General features: G+C 54.4%; 2 protein-coding genes across 4 annotated transcripts in view; one reads left to right on the top strand and one right to left on the bottom strand.

The window, feature by feature from the left end:
- The window catches only part of Fam83g (family with sequence similarity 83 member G), a 28,187-nt gene extending 18,071 nt beyond the window's left edge, over nucleotides 1-10,116 (bottom strand). Inside the window, exons 1-2 of the mRNA XM_070027600.1 lie at nucleotides 10,019-10,116; nucleotides 8,909-9,535 (exon numbers count right to left, since the gene is read on the bottom strand). Coding sequence (XP_069883701.1) covers nucleotides 8,909-9,421 — 513 coding nt within the window. The 5' untranslated portion in view covers nucleotides 9,422-9,535; nucleotides 10,019-10,116. The remainder of the gene's footprint in view (nucleotides 1-8,908; nucleotides 9,536-10,018) is intronic.
- Slc5a10 (solute carrier family 5 member 10) overlaps nucleotides 1-15,643 on the top strand; it is a 61,070-nt gene that overhangs the window by 37,361 nt on the left and 8,066 nt on the right. The window lies entirely within an intron of this gene.

Below are 15,643 nucleotides of genomic sequence, written 5' to 3'. Positions count from 1 at the left end.
AATGAAACACTCCCACAGGCACTACAAAGTCAAGGGCAAGCCAGGAATTGGTGGCTCACACCTACAGTCCTAGCTACTCAGGAGGCTGAGATCTGAGGATCTTGGTTCAAAGCCAGCCCATGCAGGAAAGACTATGAGACTTTTTTTTTTTGGCCCGGTCGTGGGGCCTGAACTCTGAGCCTGGGCGCAGTCCCTCAGCTCTTCAGCTCAAGGATAGCACTCTACCACTTGAGCCACAGCGCCACTTCCAGCTTTTTTCTTTTTGCTTATGTGGTGCTGAGGAATCGAACCCAGGGCCTCATGTATGCAAGGCAAACGCTCTACCACTGAGCCACCTTCCCAGCCCCTATGAGACTCTTATCTCCAATTAACCACATACAACCAAAGTGGAGCTGTGGCTCAAAGTAGTATAATTCTAGCCATGCACAGAAAAGCTCAGGGATAGTGTCCATGCCCTAAGTTCAAGCTCCGTCTCTGTATCTGTCTCTCTCTGTTTCTGTCTCTCTCTGTTCTCTGTGTGTGTTTCACTCTCTGTGTTTCGCTCTCTGTGTTTCTCTCTCTCTCTCTCTCTCTCTCTCTCTCTCTCTCTCTCTCTCACACACACACACACACACACACACACACACACACCCCAAGGGCAAAAGGTACACCACAAAGTGGAAGCACCAACTGCCTCCAGGCTGCAGCACGATCCCCAGAAGAAGAGACTAGGTTCACTCAGTGACAAGTGAAATTTGTAGGACAGGGTAATGATGGGGCAGAGGGACATAGAGCTCACTCCAGAGACCTGAGGACAGTCCGCTTTATGTCACCAGCTGACAACTAAACAGCACATACAGAAAAGGAAGCAATGGAGGCTGGGAGAAAGCCACCAGAGAGGAGAAGCTGGAGCAGCCGCCAGCACACACAGAACCAGAAATACTTCATTTTGCCCCAGCCAGAGCAGCCGCCTCTGCACACACAGGGCCTGGGGGCAGTCCTCAAAGGATACTGTCTAAGCAGTGGGCAAATGAGCCCTAGGCCAGGCTCAGGCAAACCTCTAAAGAGGAATGGAAAGTAAATATACCTGGCTTTGTTACTTCATATGGTAACTGTCTCAACTCTTCAGATATGCCATTATAACAAGCAAGTAGCCACAGGTAGTATGTGTGTTTATGCCATTATTTATAAAGCTGGTGGCAGGTTTGATTTGGCCTGTGGTCCACAATGTACCCATTCTGACCCCAGTCTGCTCTGGTCCTGCCTAGTAAGGCTTAAGAGAAAGAGTGAAAAGGGTTACGTTAGGGCAGGAGGTATAGGTACAGCGGTAGAGTACATGCATGAGGTCTTTTGTAGGACCTAGCACCAAAAGGGGGAAACGTTTTCAAGACTGCATCCCAGAACAAGGCTCTAAAATAGTTAAAGAAGGCTCACACCTTGAATCTAGCTACTTGAGACTCTGAGATTGAGGATTACGATTTGAAGCCAACCTGGGCAGGGAAATCTATGTGACTGTTATCTCCAACTTACCGTAAAAAAGACAAAGTGGAACTATGTATGACTCAAGTAGTACAGCACTAACCTTGGGGGAAAAAAAAGCTAAACGATAGTACCCAAGCTCTGAGTTCAACCCTAATATAAGCATAAAACAAAAAAAGAAAAAGAAAAAAGAATAATAAAGGAATAAACACCAGTACCCAATAATAACTGAATCTGTTCAATTGAAAATCACCAGACACACAAAGAAATGAGAAGAAAAAATAGTTTTAATCAATCAGAATGACCCAAAGCTGATAGAGATGATAGAATTGACAAAGATGTAGGAAGTTAAATGTTTTATTTAAAACCAAACACACTTGTAATCCCAGCCTCTTGAGAGGCACAGGTAGATAGAAGTATCACAGTTTGAAGCCAGATCAGGCAAAAAGCTAGCAAGACACTGTCTCAAAGAGTAAGCTGGGCATGGAGGTACACACCTATAACCCTAGCTATTGCAAGAGGCCTAAGTAGAAGGATAATGATCTAAGGTCCCAAATAAAAAAACATGAGACGCTATTGGACAAATAACTAAATCAAAAAAGATTGGATGTGGTTCAAGTAATAGAGTATCTAGCATGCATGAGGCCCTGAGTTCAAATCCCAGTATTTTACAAACACACACACACACACACACACACACACACACACACACACACACACACAAACTGAACCTCAAGCAATGAAAAATATGCTAGGTAGACTAATAGCCGATTCAATCCTAAGAAAGAAAAGATTAGTGAACTTGAAGGTATGGACAGGAAGTATCCCCACAATGGCACACAGAGAGACTGAAGAAACATAGTTGGGCCATCAGCGCACTGGGGTCGAACACATATGAAGTTGGAGTCAGAAGGCAACAGGGACTGGGAATGAAGATATAGAAAATCTTCTTGAAGCAATAATGACCAAGTTCTACATTTAATGAAAACTGAATGCACAGATTCAGTGTCTTCCAAGCAGGAGAGACAGGAAGAAAATTAAACTATAGCATGTCATAATCAAACCACTGAGAATCAGTAATCTTACAAGCAGCCAGAAGGAAAACAAACCACTCACATCGAGACACCTGCACGCGGACCTCTGAAATCAGTGCGGCTATAGACGACTAGACCAACAAGCCCTCCACCTAGAGGTCTATGGCCAGTGGAATACTTAGGCTCTGCAGTTACCACCACCCGTTGTGGAGGAGCTCCAGGACTCTGGCTGGTTCCGCATGGAGGTTTGGGGGGCTCACTCCCTTACCAGGGCTATGGAAATGGGTCAGAGAACAGCCACTCCCTGCCTGTCACTGTCCTTCAGCATCAGGGCCAAGATGGGCAGATGTGTTTCCCCACTGAGATGACCTTTCTCTTCCCTCCCTCCACACTGGCCTGCTAGGATCCCTGGGTGGTGGTCCCCATGTGCTCCTGGCACTGTCTAAACCAGTTTCCAATCCTATCTCAGGCTTGTCACAGAGAGAGGACAACCAGTGCTCAGACTCTGTGTGTGTGTGTGTGTGTGTGTGTGTGTGTGTGCGTGCGTGTGTGTGTGTGTGTGTGTGTGTGTGTGTGTGTGTGTCCTGGGCACCCTCACCGCCATTCGGCAGGTTGCTTGAGCCTTAGTTTCTCTGGCTAAAGTGCACAGTGGACCGGATGGCTCCCAGGCCCCTCCCTGTCTGACAGCTAGCTGCTCACAGCAGCCCTGCCTATTAGGAAGAAAGCCTCATTAAGGCCAATTAAAGGAAGCAAGGCCTCCTGAGTGCCAAATGGCTGCACAGGCTCCTAGTCAGTAAGCTGGTCACACCCACAGCCTTGGGACCTGGAGTCTGGGTGGGCAGGTAAGCAAGTCTAGGGTGTGGGGGTGCTGCCCAAGACCTGGGACTTCCACGGCCCCCAGAAACAGGCCTTCTTCCCAGGCACAGAAATGCAGAGATGGGGACTGAGCTGTGCCCTGCAGAAGAGGCCAGAGACCAAGTGCCCTCTTCTGTCTTTGTTGTTGTTGTTGCTCATGTGGCTTGAACGCTGGGCCTGGGCGCTGTCCCTCAGCTCTTCAGCTCAAGGCTGGCGCTCTACCACTTGAACCACAGTGCCAATTCCTGTTTTCTGGTAGAGATAAGAGTCTCATGGACTTTCCTGCCTGGACTGGCTTTGAACTGCGATCCTCAGATCTTAGCCTCCTGGTAGTTAGAATTACAGGCATGAGCCACCGGCGCCCAGCTCAAGTGCCTTCTTTCTTCCTGGTGGCCACATGAAACCTCAGTCCCAGACTGAGGGGGTGGAGGACAGGGGTGGATCTACCCAGAGCACCCTGGGAGACAGTGAGAATCACACTGGAAAACCACACAAATATAGATCTGAAGGGCTTCTGTGGGGTCCTGGAACTGCGCTGGGATCAGCAGGCATCCTAGCCCGACACCAGGAAAGGAGGCGGAGGCAGCCCGTCCAGTCCAGAGGCCGGTGGGTACCCTCAGAGCCTCAGTACTCAAATCTACCGCTTCTTCTAAACTAGTAACCAGTCTACAGATGGAGAACTGAGCCCAGAGCTATGCAGTCAGGGTGGCTAAGCAAGAGCCCACCTCTGTGGGCAGGGAGGTGAGACGCCTCATCTTCAGGGTGGTTCCATGGAGCTCAGTCCCAGCCCAGCCACACCACAGCCCTTGTGTGACCTCTGGCAGGCTCTGGCCCGCTCGGAGCCTCAGTTTCCTCATCCATGACACAAGCAGGGTGGTGCTGCAGCCATGAAGAGCTCCTTCCTGCAGGGCCGCTCTCACTCTCCGTAACTCAGTTAAGATGTGGGGAAGGAGGCTCGGGAGCAGACGGGGCCAACACCTGGGATTATGGTAACAGAAGCTTCCTCACCCAAGCAGGCAGGGCCCTGGTCAAGAGCTGCCACGGCAAGCAGGAGGCCGCTCCCCTGCCCACTGGCAAGGGAGCTGGGCCACCTCCACCTGGGGGCCCCTCGTGGTGTGAAGGTTTATCCTGGTCCGGTCGTGTGCAGCTCAATGAAGGGATCTGTCATGAGGAACCCGCTGTTCAATGTCAGCGTGAGGCCAGCATGGAGTGCGCACACATCACTAGGCAACATAACCTTAGGGACCACTATGTTAAGTGTGGGGGACATGGTTGGTGGGAGCACAGGGGCAGGCTTGTGCTGCCTGACCCAGTATTCACAGTCTCATCTCCTTCCTGCTGCTGTGTGGCTTTGAACAAGAAACCCAGGCGTCCTGGATTTGGGGTTCCAGGACCCTGAACACTCACCTCCTGTCCAGAGTCAGGAGGGGTCAGGAGTGGGGTTTGCTGTGCCTGTCAGGGGTCAGAACTCAGAAAGAACAGCGTATGAGCTGAGTGCAGCTGCTCTGAATATTCACCCCTGACTTCTAGGCCACGCTCCTCCAAGTTGTTTCAGGCTCTGTCACCTTGGGCCAATTACCCACCCTCTCTGAGCCCCACTAAGGCTTGGTTTCTCTCATTGTCCTTTGAGACAAAGAAGACAACTCTGCTTTGTAGAGTCAGAGCAAGGATTACACAGAGTAGGTAAAGTGCCAGCTCAGCACCTGACATATAGTTGGCATTTAATAAATGCCTCATTAAGCTGTTTTTATTCTCCTGGAGCCAAGCTGTGGGCCAGGACTTGAGTAGGCGAAGGCAGGGCTGACAGGATGTGAGGGTCAATCAGGCATCATGAAACCTGGGCTTGATTTCCGTCCTGCTCTGTGGCCTTGGGAAAAAGAAAAACAACTTCCCTGGGTCTCCATTCCCAAAATAAAACCAGCAATCTGGGTTCCAGTGGAGCTCACCCAGGTACCTGGCCCTCCCTGTATCTCCATGATAAAAATGTGGTTCATCTCGGCCCCTGGGCCTTCCCCGGGGTGTCAGGGCCAGGGAAGGGTCCGGCCAGGAGCTCCGTTCCACATCACAGGGTGGGCCCTGGGTGTGCTGGAAGATACTTGCTAGGACACCTATTCTCACCCTGGCTGAGCCCGGCCCAGCCTCACCCCCTGGGAGGCTACAGCTCTGCCCTCCTAGGCGTGATTCTACAGGCCTCTGGTATGCAGCTGAACCCCAGCAGGTTTTTCCCCAGATAAATCACTGGCTGGGGGAGGGGGGGTGAGGGTGGAGGATGGGGCAAGGGCAGACAGGAGATCCCCCACCTGAAAATGGAGCCATAGAAGCTGGCTCAGAAAGCACAGGCCTGAGGGCTCAGGGCCATATAGATAGGATCCACATGTCCATGAATCCCAGGACGGTAGGTGTCAAGGCCAAATGTACCCCTCAACGTCTGTGATGCCATTTTCCAGAAGGGATAGTGAAGCCAGGGAGGAGCTGGGGTTTGTCTGGGTCCCACAGCTAGGCCTGTACTCTTGGCTCCTATACTGTTGCCCCCCTTCCCCCAGTTCCACCTCAGTCTACAATTTGTAGGAAGGGGGATCTAGTGGGAGGGCCTGCCAGGAACACAGCCACTCCCCAATGGCAGGCCGAGCTGGCGTGGGATGAGTGTGTCACTTCCCTGCCCCGGGGTCTGCCAGCTGGGCTGATGACAGCGCAGGGTGAAGATGAGCCACGGGCTGGGCATCCTGACTCAGCTCCAGCAGTCCCCAGTGGAAAGGAGGACAGAGGGCAGCTGTGTAGAGCAGAAGTGAAAACCCACTCCAGACCTAGGGGATTGGGGTCCCCCTGATCCATACAGAATGAGGAGACAAGATGTGACTCATGGGGAGAGATAAACACAGGAAGAGCTACTGGACAGGCAGAAGATGAAGGCGGGCAAAGCACATGCACTCGGCACACTTGCACACTTGCACACACACACACACACACACACACACACACACACACTAGCGTCAGCACCCCCACAGCGTCCCAGACCTGCCCTTGCCAGTCTGGGAAGGGGCCAGCAAGGGAGATGGAGGATTGTAAGGCACCTGACCAACAGCCCCTCCTAAGCCCTGACCACCATTCTGTCCTGTCACTCTGTCCTACTCTGGAGGGGGGATCAATAGATAGGTCCTAGAATTATTGTGTGACAAGAGCCTGGTCCCCACCCACCACCCAAAAACAAGCTAGGTAATCTTGGGCAGTGACTAACCAGTCTGGCCTCAGTTTCTACATGTGGGAAATGAGGCAGATAACACTAGCTGAGATTATAAAGTGCCCAGCCCTCCATCCACAGTAGCTATTATTGCTACTGTCTTGTTCCTGCCCTGCCCCTGCCAGTGGGAGCCACCAGTGAGACTCATGAGCAGGAATACATACAAGGGCAGAGGCAAGATAGCACTGTGCTCCTGAACAAATCCCTGTCCCCAAGCCTCGGTGCTGTCTGAGATGACAGTGTGGTTTCCGTCACCTCAGGACTCTCCTCCTAGGCTCTGGAGGACTTCTTGTTTTCTGAAAAGGGGGGCAGACTTGAGGGGTACAAGAGCAGAGTTCAATGCAGAGGTCAATGCCTGCCTATTGGGGGCAGGAAGTCACCACAGAACCACACAGACCCATCTCACACCTGCGATCAATATCTCCCTGGCTGTCACCTTAGACAGGTGACACCAATAGCTTGCAGGGCTTTTGTGGGATGCAAATGAAGGTATAGGGCTCATTCCATGCCAGCTTGAAGTAGCTGATCTCAGCTGGAAGTGAGGCTCTGAGTGTCCAGCCTGGCCCCAGGCACCCCTATCTGGCCCCATCACTGGCTAGGCCACCTGTCATCCTGTCTGAGTGAGATTAGATTCTGGGTTGTTCCCACACAGAGCTGGAAAGTGGCACCTGCCTCCTTCTTGTCCTGGGAGCCCTTACCCTAGGCCTGTTTCCCCAATCTAAAAATGGAGATGAGCCAGGCACAGGTGGCTCATGCCTGTAATCCTAACTACTCAGGAGACTAAGATCTAAGGATCAGAGTTCCAAACCAGCCCAGGCAATAAAGTCAGTGAGACTCTTATCTCCAATTAACCATCAAAAGGCCAGAAGTGGAGCTGTGACTCAAGTGATAGTATTGAACACAAAAGCTCAGGGACAGCGCCTAGGCCCTGAGTTCAAGCCTTACAACGGGCACCAAAAAGAGAGAGAGAGAGAGAGAGAGAGAGAGAGAGAGAGAGAGAAAGAGAGTGAGGGAGGGAGAGAGCAAGAGGGAGAAAAGAAAGGAAATGGAGTCAGCTGATGGGTTATAGAATCTGCAGATCACTGGGTTCTGTGACCACCCAGTGCCCTCCCCATTAGGCACTGGTGTCAGTTCCTTCCCACCCTTGAGCAGGTGTGGAGAGAGTTATTCAGCCAGAAAACTATGAAAATCCTTCCCTCCGACCCACTTTTCCCAGGCACCTGATATCCAACTTCATTAAAGCCAGAAACACTTCATCTCTTGCCACCCCATTATACAGGCCTGAAACCCGAAGCTGCCCGCCCCTGAGGGGCAGGGACACCACCTTCCTGGAAACCTGAGCCAGGCTCCTCAGCTCCTGACCCACTTTTGGTCTCTTGGCAAGAGCTCCTCAGACCCCAGCCACTGGGATGCTCCCTAAAGCCAGTATCTGACTGTAGCGGCCCTACTCAAACAGGACAGCGAGGTGGGCAGACCCAGTGACGCACCCTCCTTCCTCAACCTGGGCTAGTCAAGTACAGCGGGACATGTAATCATCTCCTAGTATCTCTACTGCTTCCCAATGTGTGTCAGTAGGTCAGGAGACAGTAACCACCATGACCATGGCAGGAAAGAGAGGTATGTCCAGACAAGGTGGGAGGACCCTTCTGATCCCTGCTGAGGACCACAGCACCCCACCCATCCCACCACCCATCCCAGACATCCTGGCCTGGGCAGAGAGTGCAAGACTCCCACTGCATGTTCTCACTGCAAGACTCCCGAAAGAGTTCAGAGAGGGAGAGCAACTCACTCGACATCACTCAGCATAGCTAGGAAACAGGCAGATCAGACGACCTAAGGTCTAAGGTCTTCAGGCCAGCTCAATCTCCACACTTATCTTCTCAGCCCCCAACAAACTTTCTGTCCACCAGAAGCTCATGGAGAAGTATGTGAACCCCGGGGACCCTCCCTCATGAATCAGAACCATGGGGAGCGAGGTTAAGGGAAAATCTGGCATTCCCCCCTGGTAGTGCACCCTGAGGGGTAGTAGCATCTCTGGGTCAACCAGAAACACCTTCACCCATGCATCAAGATTCTTTGATGTGGAACAGCCACTGTCATCTGCTGGAGGGCACCCCCATTCCATTGCAGGCTCTGAGGAACCCCGTGAAGTTTCCTCCTCACAGCCAGGAAAGCAGCAGAGGGGCTCCCGCAGATCTCATGCATGTAGGAGACCCCATGCACGTCGGGGGGGGGGGACCCCATGTGGCAGCCAGCAGTGTCACCGTCCCGGGTCCCCCTGCTCGGGGGTCCGCTCCCCGCCCCTCCCCTCCCCTCCTCTCACCTTCTGGGCCTGGCTGATCATCTTGCGGACCACCTCTTTGATGTGGGCCTGCCCGTCGATGGGGGGCTGCATGTAGACGCTGGCCCGGGTCACGCCGCGGTAGGCGATGGTGTCGGGCCAGCCCAGGTCCAGCTGCGGGATGGAGCGGTCCGATCTCTGGGGCCAGTACTCCAGCGAGGGCGGCGGCTCGGGCTCGGGGGCGGCCGCCGCCTCCGGGGGCTCGGCCGCCCCGTGGTCGTCCGGGGGCCCCTGGGGGCGGCCCGCGGCGCGGGGGTTCTCGGAGCCGGGGTCGTAGACCTCGATGGTCTCCAGGATGCGGCGCAGCTCCAGCTCGGAGAGGAAGTCGCGGATGTTCTCCCGCTTGAGCACCTGGTAGAAGGCGTCGCGGCCGCGGGCCACGAGCGCCTCGAGCGCCAGGCGCTGCTCCTCGCTGTAGAAGAACTCGGGCTTGGCCTCGCTCGAGCGCCAGTTCACGTGGTTGTCGTCCAGGCACTGCACCTGGGAGAAGGCCATGGCGCCCCTGGGCCGCGCGCTCCGCGAGGTCGAGTCCTCCCTACCCCGGCCCCCGCGGGGCGCCGCGCGCTCGAGAGCCTCCGGGCGGCCTCGGCTCCTCCACGCTCCGGGAACCTGCGGGAAAGAACCGAGCGGCGCGGGGCAGGTCAGAGGGCAGGCGCGGGGCGGGGCCCGGAGCCGCGCAGGGGAGGTGGGCGGGGTCCGGGCTGAGGGGAGGGGGCGGTGGGCGTGGTCGGCGCGGCGGTGGGCGGGGCCGGCGTCCCGGGGGCGGGGCCCGCGAGCGACCTGCGGGGACCCGGTGCCTACCAGGGACCAGGAACCCACTTCTCAGATTCCATGCTTCCCGAAGGCCCCGGGCAAGAACTTCCCACAAGTTTGTTTGCACGACTGGACCCCCCTCGGCGGGACTCAGCAGCGCCCGGTAGTCCTGGGCTTCCGGGAAGCGGAAAGGTCCGACGGATCCGGGGCGCGCCAGCAATCCCCGAGGCCTCCCAGGAGGAGGCCGGAGCCCGGAGGCTCCGAGGCCGGAACCCCGCTGGCGGCGGCCCCCCGCGGGGACAGGACCAGCGGGGCGCGGCCGGATCGCGCTCACCTTACCTGGCCACGAGTGCGGACGCGGTGCGGAGCCCGTGACTAGACCGGAGCGGGGAGCGCTGGCGGCGGCAGCCGGGGAGAGGGCGCGGCCGGCCGGTGACTAAGTGCCGCTCCGCCCACCCTGGAGCCGCCACCTGTAGTCACGTGCAGCCCTGGGGGCGGGGCCGGAAGCTGAGTCAGCCCCCCCCAGTAGATAGACATTCTCCCCCCCCCTCAAAATCCCCCCCACCTCCTTGTCTTGGCCCCCAAGATCTCGTGCTCCGGGATTCTGCAGCTCAGAGAGGCACAGTGTCCTCCCTCAGGACGCACAGCGGGCTCTCCGGGGGCTGTAGGCGATCCCGGGCCAAACCCTAGCCTCTCAGGTGGGGCAGGAAGGCGGGCGAGAGGTAGACGGAGCCGGTAGGTACCCAGTTCTCGGATCTGAGTCCTGCTGCCCTCGGGGAGGAGGGTGGGGGGATCCCCAGGCCTCTCAGCGCCTGAGCCTTGGGGCAGGTTGAAGTGGGGAGCGGCTACACCCTGGGGTCAGGCCCGGCTCTCTGCTCCGCGTCCCTGGGGCTTGGGCCCGGGTTAATGGGGGTGTGGGGACCACATCTGAAGGCAGGCTGTCAAGGGCAGGACGGCAAAGCCCATTAAACCCAGCCCAGCCAGCAGCCCGGCAGCCTGCGTGCCAGCCACTGGCCCTCCCAGACCCACCACTGGCTCCAGCTGGACCGAGGCGGTTTGGGGCCTTAAGGAGCTTCTCTCTGAAGCCTGTTTGTGCCGCTTCCTCGACACTTCCCCAGGATCTACCCTCCCAATCCTTACCAGAGTCCATGGCCCTGGGCAGTGGCTACTTCCAGCCCCAACACCCTCGCCCATCACGGACCCCTCGAGCCCAGCACTCCCTTTTCATCCTCTAACCCACCAAGGCTCTTCTGGTCAGAGCCCAGGAGACCCTGGCTCCCCACAGCTGCAGGACCTGGGCAGGCATCGCCACCAGGACCAGAGATGAGCAAGCATCTCCACCATGAGCCCTGCCTGCCAGTCCTTCCTCCCCATTTATACCCCCTGACACGGTAGACCCCAGCCACACCGGGCTCCTGTCTCTCCTCTCCTTCTCGCCAATGCAGGGTCTCCAGGTTCCTTCACAACCTTCAGCATCAGGGCTGAAAGAGTTGAGCACGCACACCCCCATTTGCCCTTCCCCATAGAGTCCTGGGAAGTTAAGACTAAACAGGAAAGTCCCATGAACCTTTCCCCAATTCCCCTCCAGCAGTAATATCTTGCATAGCTGCAATTTCTGTGCATCCAGAGTTCATTCAGATGTCACCAGTTACATATTCTGTGTCTGTGTGTGTGTGTGTGTGTGTGTGCGCGCGCAAATGAGCTTTGTCATGTGTGTCAGTTTGCATAGCCACCAGCATGGTGGCTGGGTGTAGTAGCACATGTCTATAATCCCAACACTGTAGAAGGATCACAAGCCTGAGGCCAGCCTGGGCTTACAACAGCAAGACCCTGTCCACCACCCTTAAAAAAGATGCACAACAGCCAGGAATGAGTAGCTCATGCCTGAAATCCTAGCTATTCAGGAGGCTGAGATCTAAGGATCATGGTTTGAAGTCAGTGAGACCCTTATCTCCTATTAGCCACACATTTTTTAAAAAGCTGGAAGTGAAGCCATGGCTCAAGTGGTAGAGCCCCAGCCATGCCCTTCGTCATTAGAGCAATGCTTGTGCACCAGCATCTAGCAAGCACTAAGCCACTCTCCATTGCTACTATTTTGTTTGTCAAAACTGCTGCATAAAAAGCCAGGGACCAGCAGCTCATGCCTGCAATCCTAGCTATTACTCAGGAGGCTGAGATCTGACGATCGTGGTTCAAAGCCAGCCCAGGCAGGAAAGTCCATGAGGCGCTTATCTCCAATAAACCACCAGAAAACCATTGTGATTCAAGTGGTAGAGCGCCAGCCTTGAGCCGAAGAGCTCAGGGACAGTGTCAAGGCCCAGAGTTCAAACCACAACCAACCCCCCCCCCAAAAAAAATGCTACATAAGACCTGGGTGCCAGTGGTTCACACCTGTAATTTTAGCTACTCAGGGAACTGAGGTCTGAGGATCACAGTTGAAAGCCACCCAGGAAAGAAAAGTCCCCCAAGAGACTTTTATCTCCAACGGACCACTCAAAAACTGGAAGTAGTGAGTGTTGTGGCTCAAAGTGGTAGAGTGTTAGCCTTGAGCAAAAAGAGCTTAGGGATAGAACCCAGGCCCAGATTTCAAGTCCCGCGACAGACAAAAAAAGAAAAAAAGCAGCTAGGCATGGTGGCTCACGCCTATAATCCTAGCTACTCAGGAGGCTGAAATCTGAGGATTGCGGTTCAAAACCAACCCAGGCAGGAAAGTCTATGAGATTCTTATCTCCAAGAAACCGAATGTGGCACTGTGGCTCAAGTGGTAAAGCACTAGCCTTGAGCTGAAGAACTGAGGGACAGCACCCAGGCCAAGAGTTCAAGCCCCATGACTTACCAAAAAAAGAAAAAAAAAAAAAAAAGAAAAAAGCTACATAAGGGGCCTGGCATGGAGGTGCACACCTGTAAATCCAGCTACACAAGAGGCTGAGATAAGAGGACCAAAGTCTGAGGTCCAAGACTATCTGAAAAACAGATGAAGCAAAGGAGGCTAGAGGAGTGACGCAAGTTGTAGAGCACCAGTCTTGAGTGAAAAAGCTAAGGAGCAGATAGCTCAGGCCCTGAGTTCAAGCTCCATGTACCAAAAAACAAAATACAAATAAAACAATAAAGGCAGGGGCTGAGAAGGTGGCTTAGTGGTAGAGTGCTTGCCTTGCATGCATGAGGCCCTGGGTTCGATTCCTCTGTACCACATAAGCAAAACAAGAAAAAAGCCGCAGGTGACACTGTGGCTCAAGTGATAGAGCGCTAGCCTTGAGCTGAAGAGCTGAGGGATAGCGCCCAGGCCCAGAGTTCAGGCCCCACGACCGGACCCAAAAAAAATAAATAAAAATATAAAGGCAAAAATTAAAAATAAAGCCACTGTGAACATTCCTACATCTACATTCATAGGCAGCTGTATAGCTGTATATATAAATGTGTTCTGTGTATGAACATACATTTCTTGGGAATAAACACCCCAAAGTGCAATTCCTACATCCGAGGGACAACCTTGCCAAGGTGCCAGTTGCAGGGCTTGAACTCCGGACCTCACACTCTTCTCAGCTTTTTCACTCAAGGCTGGCCCTTGCCACGTGAGTCACAACTCCACTTCCTGCTTTTTGATGGTTAGTTGGAGATAAGAATCAACATTTATCTACCCAGGCTGGCTTCAACTGAAATCCTCAGATCCCAGCCTCCTGAGTAGGTAGGATGACAGGGGGCGTGAGCCACCAGCCATTTGGGGTGGGTTTTTTGTTTGTTTTTGTGCCAGCACTGAGGCTGGGCGTCCAGGCCTGGGTGCTGTCCTTGAGCTTTTTCATACAAGGCTGGCACTCTCCCACTTGAAGCACAGTTTGACTTCCAGCTTTTTGCTGGTTAATTCAAGATAAGAGTCTCACACGGGCTTTCCTGCCTGGGCTGGCTTTGAACTTGGATCCTCAGATCTCAGCCTCCTGAGTAGTTAGGGTTAGCCACTGGTACCCAGCTAATTCCTTAGATTTATGTGTTTGTTTGTTTGTTTGTTTTTGGCCTGGGCGCTGTCCCTCAGCTCTTCAGCTCAAGGCTAACGCTCTACCACTTGAGCCACAGTGCCACTTCTGGCTTTTTTCTTTTTGCTTATGTGGTGCTGGGGAATCAAACCCAGGGCCTCAGGCATGCAAGGCAAGCGCTCTACCACTGAGCCACCTTCCCAGCCCCTTTCCTTGGATTTATGCAGGAAGGAAGGATGTCCAAAGGAAAGAGAACAGCAGAGAGGCCCAGAGGTGCCAGGACAGAGCCCAAACACTGGTTGAACTTGGTTGAGATGAAGGTGGCAAACAAGGAGAGGCCTTGGCTGGCATGGTAGGGAACTGGGAGCCACATCTAGGCTGTGAACAAAAGGCCGTGGGGGGGTCAGGTAGGTTGGGGGGGGGGTGGCTGCCTAGGAGGGGCAGTCAAGCTGGACTTGGTGTTAACAGCACGGCTGGAGGACGTAGGGGCTGGGCCAGGCAGCTCCCAGGCTCTGGAATAGGTCTTGGCAGGGTGAGGGGACTAACATGGGGCCAAACCAGAGCCTCACAGGCACCCTAGGCATGCAGCAGGCAAAGCCAGCTCCCTGTTCCTTCTCTGCCCTTCCTGGCCCCAGGGGTTGGCAAGCTGGGCCATTGTTCGGATGGTGACCTGATGCGATTGCTGTCATAAATGTGTGGTTCTTCTTTCTCGCTGTTCAGCACAAACACGCGGTCCAGCCCAAAGCGTCCAGGGGCAGTGCCCTTGCCAGGAGTCTGGAATGAGCTGAACAAACTTGAGAGGAATCTCCTGACTCGGGCTTTCTGAGCCATTATGTGGCTGTGATGCTTCAGTGGGCCCCTCCCAGAGGGCGGGGTCCAGCTAGTGCCAAAGGACCCACCTGTCTTGGCCCAGACTCTCCATTAGGAGGAGCCCATATTTGCCCTCTCAGTCTTGCACCCCAGTATCCTGACATGGGATTGTAAACTCTGTTCTGGGCTTAACTGTCTTACAAAATTATGTCTTTTCCAGTCCTACAAAACTCAAGTGTGTAGGGGTGGAGGGGGTAGAGGTGGTAGATGGTAGATTTGTAGAAAGGCAGTTGGATCAAGCTGTTCCTGAATTCCTTCATGACTTTTTCTGGCATCTTCTCTTCCTTTCCTTCGGTGCCTTTCCTCCTTCCTCCCCACCATTCACTTACTTATTCATCCATTCATTTAGCAAATGTTCACAGACTGTCTCCTGTGAGCCCAGCCCTGGGCTGGGCCATACCTGCAACGCAGATGATTCAAATCCAGTGTCTGCCCTCAGGGAGCTCCAGGCCTGGTGGGGAGCACAGCCAAGAAAACAAACAACTGTGACTCAATCTAGGTCTTGGGAGCCCTCAGGGGGGGAGCTGCTTATCACCTGAGGGTTGGGGGGGAACAATGGGGAGACCTAGAGGAGGAGCCCTTTGCAGGAGGTAAACAAGGGTGGTACAGGTGTGGAACTAGGAGGAGGTACTAAGATTTGAGAGTGCTGACCAGGTCTGGCCCTAGAGGCTCCCGCCTGTAATCCTAGCTACTCAGGAGGCTGAGATCTGAGGATCACAGTTCAAAACCAGCCTGGGCAGGAAAGTCCCCCTGAGACTCTTATCTCCAATTAAATACCAGAAAACCAGAAGTGGTACCTCAAAGTAAAAGTGCTAGCCTTGAGTGGAAAAAGCTCAGGGACAACACCCAAACCCTGTGTTCAAGCCCCATGACTGACACCCCAAAAAAAGAGTGCTGGGCAAATATCAGAAAATACTGGCAGGCCATGCTGGCAGAGTCTGGTGCCAATCAAAGGCTGTAGGGCCAGTCAATAAGGGCCTTGAATGCCAAGGGCAGGATTTTACCCAGAGTGCCCTGGGCTTGCAGGGATGGGAGTGGAAGGAGGGGGTTGGGGACCTGCACCTCAGAGGACAGCAGTGATCCCAGGGAAGAGGATGGAGCTTGGAACTTCCACCGGAGTAGAGCA

Source organism: Dipodomys merriami, unplaced genomic scaffold (assembly GCF_024711535.1).
Source record: "Dipodomys merriami isolate MVZ:Mamm:240054 unplaced genomic scaffold, mDipMer1.0.p SCAF_19, whole genome shotgun sequence".
Lineage (NCBI taxonomy): Eukaryota > Metazoa > Chordata > Mammalia > Rodentia > Heteromyidae > Dipodomys > Dipodomys merriami.
This window is presented reverse-complemented; position numbering and strand designations above follow the sequence as displayed.